The 20,699-nt window shown below is 45.8% G+C and overlaps 1 protein-coding gene and 1 long non-coding RNA gene across 21 annotated transcripts in view; one reads left to right on the forward strand and one right to left on the reverse strand.

Moving 5' to 3' along the window:
- The window catches only part of LOC112658995 (uncharacterized), a 47,601-nt gene extending 35,555 nt beyond the window's left edge, over nt 1-12,046 (forward strand). For 2 of the 3 annotated variants that reach the window (XR_003136091.3, XR_004813471.2), the window contains exons 3-5: nt 2,314-2,373; nt 4,197-4,257; nt 11,572-12,046. This is a non-coding gene — a long non-coding RNA (uncharacterized LOC112658995). Of the gene's footprint in view, nt 1-2,313; nt 2,374-4,196; nt 4,258-8,221; nt 10,951-11,571 lie in introns of those variants that run through there. The other variant, XR_004813472.2, reaches the window with a different exon arrangement.
- CELF2 (CUGBP Elav-like family member 2) overlaps nt 1-20,699 on the reverse strand; it is an 815,728-nt gene that overhangs the window by 9,826 nt on the left and 785,203 nt on the right. For 9 of the 18 annotated variants that reach the window (XM_025445402.3, XM_025445396.3, XM_049100936.1 and 6 more), the window contains 3 exons: nt 12,040-12,171; nt 5,814-6,011; nt 1,338-1,481 (listed from right to left, as the gene is read on the reverse strand). In XM_025445402.3, the coding sequence (XP_025301187.1) occupies nt 1,338-1,481; nt 5,814-6,011; nt 12,040-12,171 (474 nt within the window). The remainder of the gene's footprint in view (nt 1-1,337; nt 1,482-5,813; nt 6,012-12,039; nt 12,172-20,699) is intronic. The other 9 variants (XM_049100929.1, XM_025445400.3, XM_049100963.1 and 6 more) reach the window with 4 other exon arrangements.

The following is a 20,699-nucleotide window of genomic DNA, read 5'->3' on the forward strand; positions in this document are numbered from 1 at the left end:
GTAATGGGTTCGGGCTGACAGCCTTTCCACTTGGGTAAAAACAGTGACTTTCAATGGTTGACATACTAATTCCCCTACCAACACAGGCTTTAGATCTTCCTGGGTGATAGCACAGAGATTAGAGAGACGTTACGATAATGGGGTTTTGGAAGCCAAAACACTCTCTTTAGACCAGCTGCACATGACCAGTGGGCCAAATACTAAGTTTGAGTACCACTCCTACCGCCTCTGATGTTCTTCTTCATACCATATAGTTCTCTTTGCCTTTCCTCCGGTCCGGGTCTTTGTCTTGTGCTTATTACTACTGCCTACTGCCTCTGTGAATAGTAGACTGCAGGAATGGTGAAGGCAGAGGTTCAGTCTCAAACTGGGCCAGAACTTGCCAAGCAAGTAACACATATGGTGAACATTCTAGCTTCTAAACCACTTGGAGGACCAACAGGGCTTGAAAAGTAATGGATGCTATGCTCCCATTTATAAAACATTAGGGCAAGTAGAGAGCACGCCTTACTCCCTCAGGGAGGCAAGCTGCTCCCAGAACAGAGTCAGGGCTCCCTGAGGAAGGAGGGCATGACTGCCCAGCCGCCGAGGACCTGGGTTTTCCAGTGTTCTCTCTGAATAGCTGCATCTCCTGGGCTCGACAGCCATCCAAGCAGGCCCTGCAGAGTCTATCATCCCCAATTCTGGCTTCTGAACATCAGCATAGTGCAGCATTTCATGTGACCGTGACAGACATCCTAGGTACCCGTCCCTGCGCTTGTGGAGCTGCAGAGTGGTGGGCCGCCTGGCCACATCCCTACTGTGAAGCCGTGTGTTTGTGGGGATGTATGAGGCCTCCCCGTACAACGGGCTACTCATATCCACAACGCCCAAATCTCACTGAACCTAGAAGGCTATGGAATTTGTGGCAAAGTGGCTGCGATGCCATTCTGTACCATGACAGCCTAAACTATGCTATAGTCTGTTAATCATATTTCCATCTGCTCAAGCTTGTGGTTCCAACTTAAAGGGCTTAGAGAAACTGCTGCTGCTCTGTCGTGAAAGATTATTTAGATGTATGTAGTAAGACACCGCAGCAGCACAGTATACGACGCTACCTAACGTGTAAGCATTTAGTTGAATTTCCCAGGTCCTTCCTTTTTATATAGCTCCTTCTTCTGTGTTTGATTAAATGACTCTGTGCAGTCTGCTTACATGGATCCAGAATACCAGGGAACAGCACCACCCAGGGAAGGCCCTATCTGGATTTCTCAGATATTTGCCATTCACATTTTCCTTCCCATGACTCCTCCCTTGGGAATGTACTGTAAGATTCTGGCTTGGTTTCTTTTGCATACCAAAGCACTTGCTCAGATTGGTCTGTTTGTCAATGAAGACTTTAGCAGAGATAACATTTCCAAAAGGCATGAACATCTGCAGAATGTCCTGGTCTCCAAACTCCTGTGGAAGGTGGTAAATAAAGAGGTTTGCACCCTCTGGACCTAAAGAGGAAAAAAAAATCAGAGTAAGGTATTCTTCGCCTCTTAGTTCTCCAGGCCTCTTCTTAGGAAAGCTTTAACAACAGATAGGCTACGCATTGGCCTGCCTCTCTCATACCAGAAGGGAATGGAATAGATGGATAAATGTCAAGTGCTCGTAGGTCTTTCAAGACAGGAATTGTCCTTCAGATGTTCCTGATTTCCAAAGAGACACTGGTCAGGAATAGCTTTCTTTTCACTGATCGTCTTCTGTGGCTCACATTTGCTAACTGTAACATATTTTCAGTTTCCTCTTCATGGGGACGAGGGAGGCCCCCATGGGGTGGAGGTGGGGAGGAGAGTGCAGGTGTGGGATTTTCCTGGGGGACTGTGTTTTGTTGTACATATATACGATCTCTTGGAGTCGAGAGTGTCCTGAGTATTCTAAGCAAATTGCAGCAATTTAGAATAATGGATATAGCAGTAATGTTGCTTGGATTTCTCAATCATTTACCTAATTATCCATCCAGTTTTGATTTGCCAAATCTCTTAACACACAGTCTAATAATCATTTTTATTTAGAGATGACTGGCAGTGAGTCAAGGCAGGGAAAAATAGGTAGCTAGAGTTTCCCAGCCGTGCTAGGGACTGTCTCACTGGGGACTAGCCTCAAAAATGAATGCATGAGGTGCAGGAGCTAGTGATAGATCAAGCCTGGCCACGCTCTGTACTCTCAGCTGTCACGTTCCAGAGAAACAAGTGGCAAGGGCAGAGCAGGGGAGGTCCTCTAGCTACACTGGTGAGAGAAGTAAGCTCTCCTCTATGGCTTCCCATTTCATTCTCCCTGTCTCTCTAGCCACCTGCCTAAGAGCCATCTAAAGGTGAAAAGGAAGAGATCTGAATGACCTGATGGGAGGTAATCACCCAATTTATAACAGGCAAGGATGCTTTCCAGGTCCAGGTCTGTCTGGGTAATTACAGAACTTCCCCCAGCTGATTCTGGAGAGGCTTGAGGGCTGGATGCCTCAGGGATGTTCTAAGTTCTGGACCTGCTGTCTGGGAGGGGGCACATGTGGATCCTCACAAAACTGGTGAAGCAACCTTAGCAGCTGCCCCCTGGAACTGGCATCCAGTGGAAGCACCTGCCCCACTGGGATGCCCCAGGGGAGCCGTTGCAGTGGGTTCCTGCGCGGGTCGGGGGAGGATAGGGAGGGTGGTGACTATTTGGGTCTAAGAAAAGTAAAACTGGGGTAAAAATCACTTTGTAATAAAAGAGTATTTCTTTACAAACATCTTTGTAAAGAAGAGTCAAACCGAATAGTGTTCTAACGTGTGGGACTTTTCACAAGGAAGTCTTCTGGAGGCAAATTTCTAAAGCCACAGAGACGAAGCATTTCTTTGTCACCATGACCACTTTAACTTTCTATGTCGCTCACCATTCCCACGGACATATCCACATTCCAGTGCAAAGGAGGCAGTCTGTGATTCAAGGGATACAGATGCAGGGCTTAGGTCCCCAAATGTTTCCCGGTTAAAAAAAATTCTTAAAAAAATCAAAACTTAACACAAATAAGTGCAAAACCAAGACACTGGGCATGGATGTTCTGAGTGCTGCTATGCCATGCATGGCTCTGCCATGTGTGTACTGGGTAAATCTGGCACCACCCAGCTTTCATAAACGGTCCAGATGTACACAGGAGGATTTATGGGGCCCACTTTGAACTGTGAAGTCATCTCAACTCCTGAGGCCTGGGGAGGAAATGGAATTTAACGCACACTGTCAGATTACGGGCTGTGCCTGGACAGCCCTGGCATTCTAGAACCCTGTGCATTCCGACTGCATCTGTGCCACCCTCACGGACCCAGGAAATATGAAAAAGGTAAATCTGAGGTGGCTTTGTCCTTTATTCACTATTTTCTCAGGTAGAAGTGCCACCAGCATCTCCTAGTGTAGACGTCCCCCCCCCCCTCAAGTTTTTTCATTACCCAGAAATAGTTTGAGTTTGCAAAGTATGAACGCTAAAATGAGAAAAAGGTGACTCAATGTGGAAAACCTCCCCATGAGGGTGGCTGCTGCCATAGATACCCAGGGTAGAGACACAAAAACACGTTTCTGAGGGGCCCACCTATGTGTTCACCTCACTCTTTCCTCTAGTAAAAACCTGCTGACATATCATTCGTTCCTCACATTTCTCCCAGGACATGTTAATGTAACTTACTAGAGTTCTCTGTTGTAGTGTTGGTCCCAGTTGGCTGGGTGTTCACAATTGGTATTTCTCATAGGGCACTGGGTCTGACATAGAACACCAGGGTATCGGTGCTAGCTGCCAGCACCTACCAGCTTCTTGTTAGGCTTCCCAAGGCTCTACCTACTTGTGTGTGCATGACGGCCCCCTGCAAATAAATCAAGGAGGCTGGGAAGGGATGACAGGGGTCAGAAGGTATTTAGGAGTGACAGGAAAGGTGGTCAGCTTTCCTGGATTTAGGTCGAGGGGGATGCCATAACCCTTCAGAAGATTTAGCTGGGGAAAACATCAAAGCCACTTTAAAAAACAACAACGAAAAACAAAGCTAGCCCTGCTCGTTTTCCTGTGGGAAAATATGTATGAGAGTACATGACTAAATGCATCAACTTGACTTTTTAGCTCTTAACTAAAGGACAAAACCGTAGAGCAGAAAAATCTAAAAATGTACTTGGTAGTGAAATTCATCAGGTTTTTTTTTTTTTTTTCTTCCCAGTATAACCAACCAGCTTTGAAAATTAAATTTCTTGAGCACACATCAGCTGGGCGAAAATAAGGTGAGCAGAAGAAAGGTATGAGAAGGTAAGGTGGGAGATGATTAAAAATACTAAACGAACCAAAAATACCGCCACCAACACAAAAAGAATCCGACACTAAGCCATTCTACTGGTAGCCCCAATACCTAAAGACCAGATGGCCTGGGGTTGGCAGCCATTTTTCACGTTAATCCCAGAGGGTTAGCTACCATACCGGCGATCCCGAAAAGTCAAGGCATGGAATTTGGGACAGTGGGCTGCGGTAAAGCAACAGAGAAAAATTGTTGCAGGGCCCACACTTCATCCTTGCATCACTGCATGCTGAGTCCACTGGTGACTGGTGTTTCTCAGCGACACAGGTCACGTCGCTCGCTCCGAGGCCCTGCTGGACAACGGAGAAGTAGCCAACATTCTTTAAAAATCGTGCAGGGAACTGGCTTTCATGTTCTCTCCTGAGAACACCATTATCTCCCAGACGCCGCCTCCCACAGTCACCACGGTAGTCAGACCCCCGACAAAGGGACCTCAATGCAGGTTTTTCTTTGGGAAATCATGGTATTTATGACGTCGGCTCTCCACATGCCTAGGGAAGCACGGTTGCCCAAACAGCTGTGCAGGTTTTTAAAAAATCTATACTATCAGTCACAGCTGAGAATAAAGAGAAAGTTGAAATAATGAAAAAAAAAAGTTTTTTTTTTTTCATATAGCTCTCATGTTTAATGATCTTTTTTCTATAAATGGAAAAAAGTATTATCCTTTATAAGAGTATCTTCAAAGCTCTATCCTTTGTAAAGTAGAAACTTTGCAAAGTAAAAATACTCTATTATACAACATCGTATTTAAAGTCAAAGGATGCCGACAAGAACAGTTTAGAAACGTAGGGTGAGGATAAAGGAGGAGGGAAAGAGATTTTTAAAAAACGTCTCCAGCAGTACTTCCCTGGTCGAGCCTCTGGCCCCCCTACTCTGACTGGTCAGGAAGAGAATAAATATGTTGCAGGGTTTGCTTTCAAGCGATTCCTACTAAGGAGGAATAGGGCAGAAGGAAGAAAGGAAAGGACAAACTCTCCCTCTTTGGACTAGTTCGGTAACTGTTTTCTAATTAGCTTGGCTTTAGTCTTAGCAGTAGCTTCCCGATACTCATTTTGCCTCCCTGGCGGAGCCAGTCACGTGCCCCGATTCACTGCGGGGTGGGTGTCATCCGGACCCTGGAGCCCGGGCCCCGGGAGGCCAGCTAACCAGCCTCAGGGCGGGGGACGTGGCCCCGAGGGACGTGGGCTCCCTCGGGGAGCTGGTGCTAGGGGGAGGGACAGGTGGTCCCCGCCCACTCAGGAGAGGGCGTCCCGCCAGGCTTTTGAGGACAGGAGCTACCTGTCACTGCGGGTGAGGACCTAAGGTAGCAGGACAGGAGTCTGAAGAGGACAGGATTCAGACTCCTGTTGAGTTTCTTAAAAGGGAAAAAAAAGAATAAAAAAAAATCGCCCCGGAGAGCCGAGAGCGAAGAGCCGCGTCCCCCCGGGCGCCGGCCGCGCCTAGTTTCCGGAAGCAGCGCCCTGGCGGCCGGCCGGGCCCACGTACCTTCCTTCTGGCTGCCTGCGGCGCTCTGCTGCTGCAGCAGGCTCTGGCTGTACAGAGTGGGCAGGGCGGCCGCCGCGTACTGCTGGATCCCTGAGTAGGCCTGGGTGAGGGCGTCCATGGTGCCCGCCGTGCCATTCGTCAAGCCCGTGGCGCCAAGTCCTCCATTCAGAGCCGCCATACCTGAGAGCATTTGAGCAACTTTACAAAAAACCCAACAATAGAGAAGAGAAATAGCACTTTTCATTAGTGCTTTCCGAAGGAAGTTAGAGAATCATTTGACACAAGTACAACAGCAAGTGCATGCAGCCAGCACACCGATCAAACCAACGGGAAATTCAGAACGGAACGATGAAGTGACACGTCATCGTAATGGTGAACGTACGACAACCCCCCCCCCCCCCCCCCCCCCGGCCCCCTGCACGATGGCACCGTCGCTCCCTCAGGCCGGTGAGCAGACTTCACACAGGCAGTACAGTCAGACCGGACACCTTGACGCCATGCACGGTGCTACTGGCAAGTACGGCTGTCTCTGAAACGAGGGCCGTCAGCCACACAGGCCTGTGACCTCGGTGCACTTGAGTCCCCTTCCTGGGCCGAGGAGCCGGGGGATGGCTCCAGCAGCCAGCTCTGTCCCCAGGCAGCTGGAGAGTCATCGGGCTACTTAGGCACGAGGGCACAGGGGAGCGGGAGGCCCTTCCCCTCACAGCCAAGAACCCAGAGGCGCCACGCAGGACCGGGCCAGCCTCAGCGGCACGCGGACACGCGTGCACACACACAGCGGAGCCCGTGTCGTGGGGGTCTCCACCCACGGAAGAGTGTTTTCCAGCTGCCTGACGTGAGGGCCGTGTCTCTAAGCTGGAGCTTGGCTATTAAGGGATGTGAACTGGACGTGGGCCAGCACGCTTTGATATTTTTTTTCCCTTGTATCCTGGCTGCTCTTTCGCTCTGTTATGATTGCTGACCGTGCCACATTTTCCCTGAATACGGAGTCAAAACAAGCAACACTTTTATAGAGTGTTAACTCTCACATGAACTCAGGAAATGGAAGAGGTGACATCATAATTGCCTTTATGATTAAAACATTTAAAAAAGATCTGTTTCTGGGAAGAACTCGCTGAAAACATTAATGAAACTCTTGAATGGATTACAGCTATTGATGAGGGCCATTAAAATAGCGGAAGATGACTAAAAAAAACCCCAAACTGGCAAGAAGTCTAATGGGGATGGAGGGCCAGATAAGGATGCTTAGGAATCATACCGAGGAACCCAGTGCCAGAAGCGCCCCCCCCCCATGTTCTTGCGTGCCATCCAGAGGAGATGGCACAGGGGGAGGTTTCTATTTACTCTCAGCACGCTTGTTACTCTCATAACTTCAGCTCTTAGGCTAAAGGGACTGGAGAGAGATGTGAATTGGAAGAGTGGCACAAGGTGCCAGGACCAGCCCTCTGAGTACAAATGCCGCGTCGGGCAGCAAGGAGCGGCCGGAGGACAGAGCTCCTGCAGGCTGATCTAGCAAATACCAACCTGGCTAACAAGGGGCTGGCCGGCAGAGGTCCTGCGGACTCTGCTTTGAGTTCCTTACCGTGAGGGAGTCTATTCTCTAATTTTTTTTTTTTTTTGTCATTCAAATCAATGTTGTTAAAGAGCCTGGAGCCAGTGTGTCGTCCTAATTAGACAACCCCGCAGACACCAGCTAATCCCATTCACTCCACTCAGGCCTGTCTCCTCCTCCGTCCCTGGTGCTCTGAGGGCTGCTCAAGGGTGGGGAGTAACTCTGCTTTTCTCCGTTTGGGCCAATTTTATCCTCACCTCCCGATATTTGAGTGAATACACAGGAATGGCAGTGGTTCTGGTCTAGAAAGGTGAGAGGAGGGTGTGAGATGACTAGGAAGAGCTGGGCACAGTCAGGTGTTGTCTGTCTGTCAGGGCTGTCAGTACGTGCTGGGGGACCATCACGCCCCGGGGCTGGGCCCTCTAGACAGCAGGCCTGTGAGTGGCGACCTGCCACTCTACTTAGACCCCAAGGCGTGAGGTTCTAGATGTGCAGGGTGGGCGGCCTACAGGGCTACTTGGAGCACAGCTGCAGACGGAAGCGCCCCGCTGTCTTCGGAACGCCAAAGCCCTGCATCTCCGTGGTCCTGTCGGCTACGGGCCTGGAAGTCTGCAGTCCCTGCCACGTTAGGGCCATAGGAGTGTGCCTTCCCGTGGCTTGCAGCTGCCACGGCCCAGCTGCTCCGGCGGCTAGCCACACAGCTGGTGTCTCACTGTGGCAGTCACTGGGGCCCCTGACTCCCTTCCTCTCTGGTATGTGACCTTTTCTTTTTCTTTTAATCATCCAGGTCAGGTGAATTTTCTTCTCTTTCCCCCTTTTGGCCAATTTTTTGTTGTTGTTTTCTCTTGAAACACAGAAGCAGAATGAACTTTGGTGCTCCTGAAAGACTGGGTGGGGCCTCAGGACGAGAGGCTTGCAGCCCTGCCGGGTCACCTTCCAGCACATCGTCACTCTGGGCCTGCCTACACTTCACAGTGGTTGACTGTATTTTTGGACTATGTCTCAGGGCAAATCTTCCTTCAAGTGATGCCAGACATGCGGGAGGCAGCTGTGACTGGCTTTACCTGCCTTCCCTTCAGTGGGGGGAAGCAAATGGTGTTGGAGGCACCAAGGGGGTGGGGGTGTTGATGCCAAAGAGCAGACTAGGGAGGGCTCTCCAGCATGGGCCTTTCCTCCTCTGTGGCATAACCATCCTTTTGAGCAAAAAATAAGGGTGAAAATTCTGACAAGTGCACTGAGAATATTAAAAACCAAAAACTATCCTGGAGGTTCCGGGGTATGCATCTGCTAGAGCCAATGTAGAATAGGTAACTGATTACCTGGTGGAATTTGAAAGACCATCAAAGGAAGACTTCCAGTAAATAATTATTACATCAACGATAACACTTGTCAACTCAGCTGCTGGTATCTGATTACATGTACAAACTCTGGACAGTTTTTACAGGGGTTTGAAGAAAGTTAGATTGAATAAATGCCTCCTCTTAAAAGAATGGGGATTTTTTTCCTCTAAGAAAGCCAAATGGATCAATCATTTCATCCCATTAAATCTAAATTCCCACACATGCCATTTGGAGGAGGAACAAAATGACAGCTGTGGCAACCTTGACAAGGGGAGGTCTTTGCATGTGGTCTGTGGACAGCGTCACTACATACCCCGACCACTGAATCGTAAGGAAAATACACTTGTAGAACCCTACTGTATTACTGAGGAAAAAATCCGCACATAAGTGGACCCACACTGTTCAAGCCTGTTGTTGTTCAAGGGTCGACTGCACTCCCATAAACACTTCACCAGGCACTTGCACCTGGTTCTATCCTGGCAATCCTAATTTTAAGCAGTATATGGTAAGCCATTTGCAAGAGTGATGTGATCTGAACAAGGAAACGTAAGTGTGTCACTTGACCTACATTTAAACACATAAAATCAGATAAAGACCCTCTTGGGTGGACATACTGCAAAAAGTATTTTCTTTCTCTTAGTTCAGATCTTATGTGCAAAACATGTCTGTAGAGCCCTGAATCCAGAGGTGAAGGTTCCTCACTTCTGATCGTGGCAACTTCTGCCTTTAGCTTTAGGGTTTTTCTCTACCTTTTTTAGTCCCTCCATTCACAAATGTATAAAGGAAGAAGAGGGCTATCAAATTTGAACAGTTTAACCTAGCTACTTGTCTTCTAACTAAAACTTTATTTTTGGAGGAGGAGAGGAGCCCTGGGCAGTGAAGGGGGTAAAACTTACACGGAAACGAGTATGGGAATTAATTGGATTCCATCTACCTACATTCTTCCTGGCTCCTCTGTCCACGGGAAGGAGATGGCTCTCTATTCGGACAACCAGAGAATTCTTTCATTAGCAAGTCCCTGTTCCTGGGATGCAGTGGGGTAGGAAATAGCAGTGATATGGAAGCTGTGGCCAATTATTTTAGAAGATGCTTCTGCATGGGTAACCACCTCTTGAATACCTTCTTTTGAGAATTGTCCAGTAGGACAGGTAGCACCATCATGTCTGTTTAGGCAGAGTGGTCTGAAAGAGGACACTCCACGTGTTTCGGTTTCCTCTTGGTATTTGAGAAATGAAACCGATACCAGCTCCGAGCCAACGTTGGGATTCTTAAATAGCTCTGTGCTAGTAACATTGACCAAATCAGTAGGAATGGAGTTTTGTTTGTTCATGATTTTTTTTTTTTTGTCAGTGAGCAATTAAACATTTTCCTGGTTCACATGGTCTGGTGGTGCCTGTTTGGAACTAGACTCCTTCTCAATTCCCTATTAACTACACATGGCTTGTATTGCTTCAAGTGCAGCAACAAATTTTAAAAACAAAACAATTTAAGCCTGTTGTCCTTGCCAGAAGCAAAATTTGTGTGACGCAGACCCCCACACAAGAACTAGTCCTAGTTTCCCTGCCTTTCAACAGAGCCCCTCCACCATCCCTCATGGTACCGATGGGAAAAAACCAGCAAAGCACAAGAGACTGGGATGGAGAGAAGACAGGACCACACAGACAGGAGGACAACACACAGCAGTCATGAGCACGTGCTGAGGAGGACAGCCATTCCCACTGGCCTGTGACTTTGCAGACCAAGGACAGGACAGGCAGGCGATCAAATCATAGTCCTTGTTTTAGGGGAACTAGGTCCTGGGGCAAGAGAAGCAGCATGAAGGGATGTGTGCAAACACTTGTCTGCAACCGAGGGGAAGGAAGTGGGTTGGAGCGTCTGCAGAACAAGGTCAGAAACAGGAGTCAAGGCAATGAGGGCTTCTCCTGGGCTGCTGGAGAGTGGGGAGCTGGAGGCAGTTTTACTGGAATAAAACACTCTGTTGTCACATGGTTACCACTTCATATACTGTTTGCAAATCAAGAGCTATCAGATCCGGAAGGAATAATCTCTTTCTCTTTTTGGGGGGGGCGGGGTTATGGTCAGTAAAACTCAAATCCCAATTTTTGTTGTTCCCAGAGCATCTGAATAAAAGCATTTAAGATAACTTGAAAGTTTGCTAAGTTCTAGATTCTTTAAATATATATATATATACACACCAAATAAGCTGCAAGGCGTTCTTTATAGAATCATCAGGATATTTTTGCTTTAAAAAAAAAAAACTGTCCCGTCTGATTACCCCTTAGAGACCGTTCACTTCTTGACTCATGGCTGAAACCGACTTGCCAAGGAGCCCTTTCTCCAAGTTGAAAGTGGGCGGCGCTGGCTTGCCTGGCTGCATGGTGGGTCACGGGGCCCCCTAATCGGAGTCTCTTCGGGCTCTCCCAGGCTGGGCTACCCCCGACTCAGGACTGAACCGAGGGAACAGCAAACGAGGTGTCCTCTCAGTGAGCAGGGCATCCCTCTCCCCAGTATAGAAGCCAGTGCCAAGCACAAGGCAAAAATAGGACTTACTCTGTGTCTGGGGACCATGCCCGCCCCCCCTTCCCCCCAGATCCAAACTGGTGGAAATGGGCGAGCTGGTGCAGAGCAGAACCTGGAGTTCTTCAGTGAGTCCCTGGGCTTCGGGCTGAACGATGCTTTCAGCCAGCTGCCTGCCTCTGCCTCTGCCTCAGCCTGCCACGGTCACGGGCGCCTCTTCACAGATGAAGATGCTGTCGAGGGACCCCGTGGGCACCTCCAGACTCCGGGCAGCACCGCGGCCAGCGCGGCTCTTCACTCTGCTTTATTTCCCTTCTTTCCAAAGCCTTGTTTTTCCTTCTCTGTATAGGTCACGGACCTTTAGAGCTAGAGGGCCCCTCCCTAGAAGATCATCTCGTCCAGAACTTCTGATTTTTCAAACAGGACTCCGGAGCCTGGGGTGGGCAGGCTGGGATCTGCTTAGGAGTTTTGCAGGTTTGGAGCTGGCCCCCGTGTGTCTGATTTCTAGTCCATTTTTCTGTTAAAACACACTGCCTCTCAGAAGGAGAGACAGAAACCAAGCCCAAAGCACCCCCTGTGAAACCTGCCACTGTCCACCAACCACAGAAACCCACGGACGGATACACATTCTGCACATCAGAAGAGACCGGGGGCGAGGAGGGTTGGGTATGTTTTTGAGGCGAAATGAACACAGCATGTGCTCCTCCATCCCAAGTTTTAGTTCTCCCTGTTAGGTCTCCTTTCAGGCCGTTACTGGCTGACCATTTTCTGGGGAGAATTTGGGGGAAGGCTGTCCACCAGAGCAGCAGATACTCACTGTTTATGGTACCTGCGAGTGCATTAATATTATTCAGTCCAACAGTGGCTCCCGCCAGTCCTTGCAGAGTCCCAAGAGAGGTCAAAGAATTCATGGCTGCACCAGCAGTGGAGTTGGGGGTTGAAGCAGCCACTGAAAAACACAACGAGACAGGAAAACGGGGAGAGAAAGCACAAGATGAGTGAAAGCCAACTGGCCCGGAAAGTCATCGTCCTCACCGCCGCAGATGGAGCCAGGGGCCGTTCCATCACCAGAGGTCTGGAGCCGCGCTGATGCTGTTGGAATGAAAGACGTATGGGACCGCACTGGTGGCAATTTGGACAATTAGGTTTGGTGATTAGAAAAAGCCATCACAGCCCTGTTTTGCCAGGTGGAGGATATGCTCACTGCTCGTTAGTAGGGGCGAATCTGTGAACAGGAGGCTGCCTTCTGGGGAGGCTCCCCCTCGCCCCCCAGTCCTCCAGGCCATGGACTTTTATCCTGGTTCATCAATGACCTGCACGCGAGGGGGTGCGGGGGGAGTAAGTGGCAGTTTGGCTTTCTCATTGTTTCTACTTCGGACTCCTCATTTTCTTTTCTCAACAAAATAAAAAAAAAAAATCCTACATCTTCCTGAATTTGACAGAAGTCTTCAGGACCTGGGGTGGTGGTGGTTACAGAGTGAGGAGGGGTAGGAGATGAAACCATTTTGCTCCAAACTCTCTCTTAACTACCCTCTCCTGCTCCCTTTTAGGTAACAGCTTTATTGGGATGTCATTCACATCCCGTAAGATTCATCCCTTTCAAATGTACCATTCAGTGGGTTTTAGTGTATCTACAGCAGAGTTATACAGCCAGCACCACCATCTAACAGGATATTCTTCTCCCCCCAACGCTGCCACCCCGAAGAAACCCATCCCCATTAGCACGCATTCCCTGCTCCTCCCTCCCCGACACTGGCATCCACTCCCCTCCTCCTGTCTCTATGGATTTGCTTCGCCTGGATGTTGCCCGCCCCCCCCTACAACTTGTGATCTTCTGTGACTGCTTCCTTCACTTAGCAAAGTGTTCTCAAGATCCATCCATGCGGCATGAGGAGGAGGCAGTACTTCATCCCTTTCCAACTGCTGAGTAATACTCCGCTGTATGGAAACACTGTATTCTGTTTATCCATTCATGAGTTGGGGACATTTTGATTGTGTCGACTTTTGGGCTAGTATGAATAATGATGCTGTGAACATCTGTATATAAGCCTTTGTCTAGCCATATGCTTTCATTTCTCTTGAGTGTATATATATACACACACACCCACCCACACCCAGGAGAGAAGGATTGCAGGGTCGTATGATAAATTTATGCTTAACATTTTGAGGAACTGCCAGACTGTTCTTCAGAGCAGCTGCACTCCCTGTCCCTTTTACACTTACAGTGGCTTCTGTGAATAATATTTCAAGTATCTTACATTTGTATACAGTTGTATAGTTTTACACTCTGCTGAATTTTTCTATGCACATCACTTCACTTTATCCTGGTGATGGAGGTAAAAGCTCAACCTAGGTGGTCCCTGGGTGGTTCAGCGGTTTGGCGCCTGCCTTGGGCCCAGGGTGTGATCCTGGAGACCCGGGATCGAGTCCCACATCAGGCTCTCTGCATGGAGCCTGCTTTTCCCTCCTCCTGTGTCTCTGCCTCTCTCTTTCTCTCTCTCTCTTTCCCTCCACCTGTGTCTCTGCCTCTCTCTGTGTCTCTCATGAGTAAATGAATAAAAAAATTTTTTTTTTATTAAAAAAAAAAAAGCTCAACTCTAACCAGTGCTAAAGGAAGCACCTGGCCCTTTCGAGTTGTGAAATGCAGGATGGCCAGGAACTTTATCCATCCTTCTAGAATGTTCATGTTCAGCTGCAGCTCATCCTTGTTCTGCCTTCAGAAATCACATTTAGAGCATTGGTTGAAATGTACCCTGTCTGGGATCTCTTCTGCATGGGGCCAGATCAAATGTCTAAAAAAATGAATTCCCTCCCTTGTCATATATCTGTTCACACAGGGCATTAGCTTCTGATACCTCATAATGTGTAGATATTTTGTCTTTTCAAAAGAAAATTATACATAATCCAATGTTTTTAGTCCTTTTGTATTAGGAAACTTTTCAAATACATACACAAGAGACAATAAAACGACAGATTCCCGTAAAATTGGATCCATATTCTAGAATATATACTCTATTTTAAAGCAGATTTCACACTTTATGTCATCTCACCCCTATATACTTCAGTGTGCAACTGAACACAACTCTAAAAATTGTGGACATTGTCTTTAAAATCTCAAAACCATTATTACACCTCACAAAAAGAACAGTGGTTCCTTGGCTTTATTATGCGATAATATCTTATTTAGGATTTTTTCATCTGTGTGCATGAATAAGAGGGGCGTTTGTTTTCCCTTCTTGTACTGTCTTTAGTTTTCTTTTTTCTTTTTTTAAGATTTTATTTATTCACGAGAGACACAGGGTGGGGGGCGGGGAGAGGCACAGAGACACAGGCAGAGGGAGAAGCAGGCTCCATGCAGGGAGCCCGACATGGGACTCGATCCCGGGTCTCCAGGATCACGCCCAGGGCTGAAGGCGGCGCTAAACTGCTAAGCCACCCAGGGATCCCCTGTCTTTAGTTTTCTAATAAATTTTGCTAACCTCATAAAATGACTCAGAGGGTGCCCTTATTTTTGCATTTTCTGAAATAAATTGTATAAGTTTGAAATTACTTGTAACTTAAAATATTTGGGAGAGTATGCCAATAAAAATGATGTGGATTTGATATGTCTTCATGGGATCATTTTAAAATACAGATTATATTTCTTTAGTAAGTAGGATTGTTCAACTTTTTCTTTTCTAATCTGCTTTACTAAGTTAAAGCTTTTAAGGAATCTGCACATTTAAATTATCAAATTTATAGTGGCACAAAATTATTCATAATATGCTCAATAAATTTTTGAAATCAGGATTTACATTTAAGCCCCTCCCCCCTTTTTTGGCTGGCTAAGCTGTCTGTTACTGAGAGAAATATTTGAAAAATCTTCCACTATGGTAATGTCAGTTTCTCCAGGTAAATATGGAAATTTTTTGGAATACACCTTGAAGCTATATTGCTACTTGCAGAGATGTTTGTAAATTATTCTATCTTCTGGTGCAGTAAACGTTTTGTGGTGGTCTTATTTCTACTTTTACCTTGAAATCTGTTTTTTTTTTAATGTTTAAAAAAAAAGAAAGCAACAGATTTTTTTTGTTATTTGAATGGTTTCCCTTTTGCTGTTGTTCTGCTTTTTTGTATTTCAGCTGTGTCCCTTTATGATCAATTTATAAACAAGTTTTAAAAAGTACAGTCCAAAATTTAAGTCTCTTAGTAGAAACTTTTAAATTTGTGCTATATGTCCTGCCTGTATTTTTTTCCTCTTCTTGCCTTCCTTTAGGACTATTATTACTCTTTTCACATTCCATTTTCCCCTCTACTACTTTGAAGGTAATGTATACTATTTCTTTTACATATTACCATAACAATTTTAACAGTCAAAGGTAACTTACGAAAATCAAAGGTAATCATTCCCTTTATTCCTTTGCCAGACGGCTCTCCATTTGTGTATATTTTTAGGACAGCATCTAGAGATTTTAAGTGGTTGACTTTTATAATTTTCACCACTTATGGTGGTTTTACTGGGGAAACGTTTCACAGATATCCTATTACCGTTCTAGAAGTACTTCCCAGGTATTGCTGAAAATTGTGTGAAAGTTCTTCAGGCGTTTATTACTGGTTTGGAATCAGAACACACATTAGGGATGGTTTTTACGCTTTACTCAATGGCACAGCAGTCTGGGGAGGGCGATCACATATAGACTGACCCAGATTTTAATGTATTTGTCTAAGGGAAAGAGCCCATGTAGGGGGACTTCTTTTTCCGGTAGTTAGGTGGTCTAGGTTACCAGAGAGACTGTCAGGGGAAAAAACAAAAAAACAAAACCACCACCGCCAAAATCCTAAAGTGCTTAAGAAGATATTTTTAAGAATACTGTTAATTACATCAGTAACTGGAAACTTAGTATGGAACACTTAGAAATCAAGGACTTAAGTAAAACGGGGAACCCGGAGAAGTAATAGTACATTGAAGGCAGCTTTCTCCTTAAAGGCATTTGGTGAACCAGATAAATTCTGGCTTTAGTCAAAGCATCCCAGTGCCAAAGAAATAGCAGGAAGTCTAGGGCTCATCTGAACTATAGTGTCCTTTGCAAACTATAGGGAAAACTGCTTGTTTCAAAACTGAGTGCTGAGTAGGGCAGCGGTGGTTTCTCTGATAATGTTTAACAATAAGCAAGCCCTCATGTGACTTTGTAACCCAACTTTATTTTATCTGAGTAGTCAAAAACCTACATGGCTAGAACACATAGAGTGATCCCAGGCTTGTACTCCTAGCATCTTCACAAACAAAGATAAGTCATTCTTGAGAAGGCCTATTTTCATCCCAAAGAGTTCCCAGAAATAAAGTCCAAGACAGTTAAGCTGACAGAAGAAAAAAAAAGCCCACAAAATACACAAGTAAACCAAGTACCAAGAATAAGAAGCAGCAGAGACAGAGTTAGACACTATATTTAGACCTAGTAAGATTTCAGACAATTGAAGTGCATTTAATATGTCTGCAGAAATTTAAAAGGCTTTGAAAAGTGAAAAAAGCACATGATTATAAAAAATGACCAAGCATACTGATAACTGAATGAAAATCCTAGAGAGGTCCCTGGGTGGCTCAGTGAAATGCATACAACTCTTGGTTTTGATCTTAGGTCATGATCTCAGGGTTGTGAGATCAAGCCCCACACTAGGCTCCATGCTCAGTGTAGAGTCTGCTTGAGATTCTCTTCCACTCCCTCTTCCTCCCTCTCCCCCTCTGCCCCTTCCTTGGCTGATACTTTCTAAAATAAATACAATCTTAAAGAGAAAATCCTAGAAATGAAAAATATAATAATCAAAATATAAAGTTCATTGGACACATAGGTTTAACAGCATATTAGATACAGTAGAAGAGAGAATTTAGGGAGCTGGAAGACAGATATGAGGAGTTATACATAACAGAAACTGAGGAAATATGAGATGTTAAAGTGCTGCAGAATAGATCTAGCATGGCTAGGTGAAGTTCAGGAAGAAAAGAGAATGGGAGAAGGCAATATGGGAAGAGTTAATGATTAAGAATTTTCCAAAACTGCTAAGATGCTCTGCCCCCCTTCAAAACCCATATATTCAGGGATTCAAGTGAATTCCAATAAAAAAAATAAAAATACATAATTAGATGCACCACAGCAAAAAACCAAAACAAAAAAATACTGCTCCCCATACACAGAACACCGAAGACAAGGAAAAGATCTTAAAAACCACCAGAGAGAAAAAAAAATGCCTTTAATCACTGAGGTGACAATTAGGCTTTTCAATATCTGGCATCTCAACAGTAATAATATAAGACAGATTAGTAAAAGCTACTGAGATAAACTGTCCACTTATAATATCCAACAAAAATATATTTTACAACTGACAAAATAAGTCAATGACACATAAAAGCTCAGACTTCTTTTAATCAACTAAATGAACCCTCACTAAATGAAGTTTTTTTGTTGGATAGACTTCAAACTAAGGGAGAAACATTTGAGATGAACAAAAACTAAAAGAATTTGCCAGCAGTCACTGTGTTATAAGAAACACTAAAGCAAGTTGTTCAGACTGAAAGCAATACTCCAGATGATAATATGAATACCTACACATACAAAACACCACCAATAAAGGTAATTATGGAGGTTCTTATAAAAGTATAATTCCATTTTTCTTTTCTTCTCTTAATAGTTTGAAAAACCAACTGCCTTAAGCAATGGTATATAATTGTATTGTTGGGCCTCTAACATATAGAAATATATATTTAAAAAAAGGAAATATATTTGACAATAAAAGCACAAAGGGAGTGGGTGGCAGAAGACAAAGCTGGCATCACAGCAAGGAAATTAAACCAGATCATAACCACAAAAAGAGGTGAGGAGAACCAGAAATGGTAAATAAAGAGGTTACAAACTCTCTAATTACATCCATATCTGCTTTCTTCTTTCTTTAAAATGTATAAAGTAATAAGTATATACTAGGTTTGTAATATATATAGACTAATATGTATATAAATAGCACAAAAAGGGGAGGAGGGGATGGAGGTATAAATAGGAATGTTTCTGTATCTCACTGGCATTACTTAGATTCTTTTTTTTTTTTTTTTTCATTACTTAGATTCTAATAAGACATGTTGTCAACTGTAGAGCAACCACTCAGAAAATAAATTTTTAAAACTTGGAGGAAAATCCCTGAAGAAATTCAAACGTTATACCAGAAAATATTCACTTAATGCCAAATAAAGCCATAAAGGAGACGTAAAAACAAAACAACTTGAGACACACGGAAAACGAGAAGTAAAACATCACACACACAACTGCAACCTGATAAGCACGTTGAATGTGAATGAACTAAACAATCCAGTCAAAAGGCAGGGATTGTTAGACTGGATTACAAAAAGCAAAAAAAACCAAAACCTAGATCTGCTTTCGCTGTCTATAGGAGACACACTTTAGAGTCAAAGACACAAACACGTTGAAAGTAAAAGGGCGGAAAACTATATACCACGCAAACAGCAACCACAGGAGCTGGACCGGCTCTACTAAAGTGACACAGAACAGTTTTGCAGCAGTTTGAGAGAGAATGAAAATTGGGTCAACGGCTTGCATTGCGAAGGACCTTGATATACTTCCATGAAAATCTGTGCCTGTCCTGATGAAATGCAGCAGAGAATAGCTCTCCGGCACCAGTGTGTATTGACCGGCAGAAACCCCTGATTCAGTACTCTGCTTTTCTTTAAGGCCTCAGATTCCTCATTCAGATCTAAGAGAAGGGGACGGGATAGCAAGGTGCAGGATGAGAAGGGGAAATATTCCTCAGCACAGGAAATGAACATGAAGCTGACCGGGATGAGGCTTGGAGGGGAGTAAGCTGAGTAACTGGATCAGAATATTCTCTGAGAAACACAAGCTGTTATTGGAAAGGCCCCCAGGCTCAGGTGCCATTCACACCAGTGACGATGATGAACAGGTGCCAAAGCACTGAGGTCAGCAACCTGGAGAAGGCTTCCTATCATCTATCAGTGAGGGACACCAGCATGTTCCCAGAAAGACTTAGGACACACGTCGTCGTGCTGCTGTGGAATATTCACCGTAAGTGGGGGAGAGAAAACATAGGGCAGGGCCTTCACACCTCAATCTCTGCAACTTATAGTTTTCAGCCCTTGTTTATAGCACAGACCCCATTAGTCTCGAATCCTTTCTGCCAAGGGTGACCCCCTGGGCAGTCACCCTGCATCTCCTCTGTGGTGGCAGGAGAGGGTCGTGGCAGTTGGTTAGCTTGGGCATCCCTGAGAAGGACCAGAAGGCCTTCCCAGCTTGGCCCCACAGGTACTGAAGGGTGAGGCTGTCCCTCTCAGTTGCACATCATTACAATCTCTGTACCCCCTTTTACGGACAGGAAACCAGAGGCAAAATGGGGTTGTAGCTGAGACTTAGTGATTCCTCATCTCCACAAGCTTCTGTTTCACCATTTTTAAGTGGAAAAAAAAAAAAAAAAGAACACCCAGCATAAAAGGTTGTGAAGATTGAGTGAGGTGATCTACGTAATGAACTGGGCACAGGGTCTGGTACCATTTGGAGATTTTTAGATCATCGTCGACTACTGGGTACAGACAGCTGCGGGGACACACCTTTCAGAGGATACACGTCTCCTACAACAATGAGAAGGGAGGTCAGCTCTTCTCCACTCTCAGCTGACCCAGCTTCAGTTCCAGATGACTGGACAGCCACAGGACGACCGTCGTCTTCCTCACAGCGAGTCACGGAAGAGCTTGTGCGCAGGGCCCAAGCCCCCTCCCTCTATGGGAGCCATGCTGGGGGCTTCAGGCCATACGTGCTGCCTGCTTGCGCTCACCCGTAGACACCCAGAGCAGCAGTGAGCGTGTCAGTCACCTCCTTCTAGCTGAAGCTACACATGGTGGAAAGTGGGGAAGGAGCAGGGCAACAGAACCGGCTCATCTCCTGCTTCGTGAGTGATGTGTCACACCCTTCACGTCTAGATGGGCTTGAGGAAGAGGTGGGTTGGCCATTCTCTGCTTTGTGTGGATAATTCTCATTTATGATGACGAGCGGCAAGCTGGAAGAGTGAACTGTAGACACGTGCGCACACACACACACACACACACACACACACAAATGCTTGTGCCCAGCGGAGGTATGGGTTGGGTGTAGTGGCCAGGAGCCAGGATGGGAGCTGGGAAATTCAGCAGGCCCATTTGGTCACCGATAATACAAACAATATGCAAATTAGAGTTCTCTTTAGGTCTTGGATTGCTATTAATTTAAAACCCCAGGAAGACAGTTGAAGTGGACCTCTTGTTATGTGGTTTGGAGCTGGTCTGAGTAGAGGGGTAGGAGAGGATGAGAGGCGTGTGGAGAGGGGACCAAGCAGGACAGTAAGACGAGTGAACAAAATAACGTGCCTTCGGATGAGAAGAGCTTTGGGCAATACTCTAAAAATTCACCCTGACAATCTCAGTTGGAAAAGATCCCTCAACTGCATACC

Source organism: Canis lupus, chromosome 2 (genome assembly GCF_003254725.2).
Source record: "Canis lupus dingo isolate Sandy chromosome 2, ASM325472v2, whole genome shotgun sequence".
NCBI classification, from domain to species: domain Eukaryota; kingdom Metazoa; phylum Chordata; class Mammalia; order Carnivora; family Canidae; genus Canis; species Canis lupus.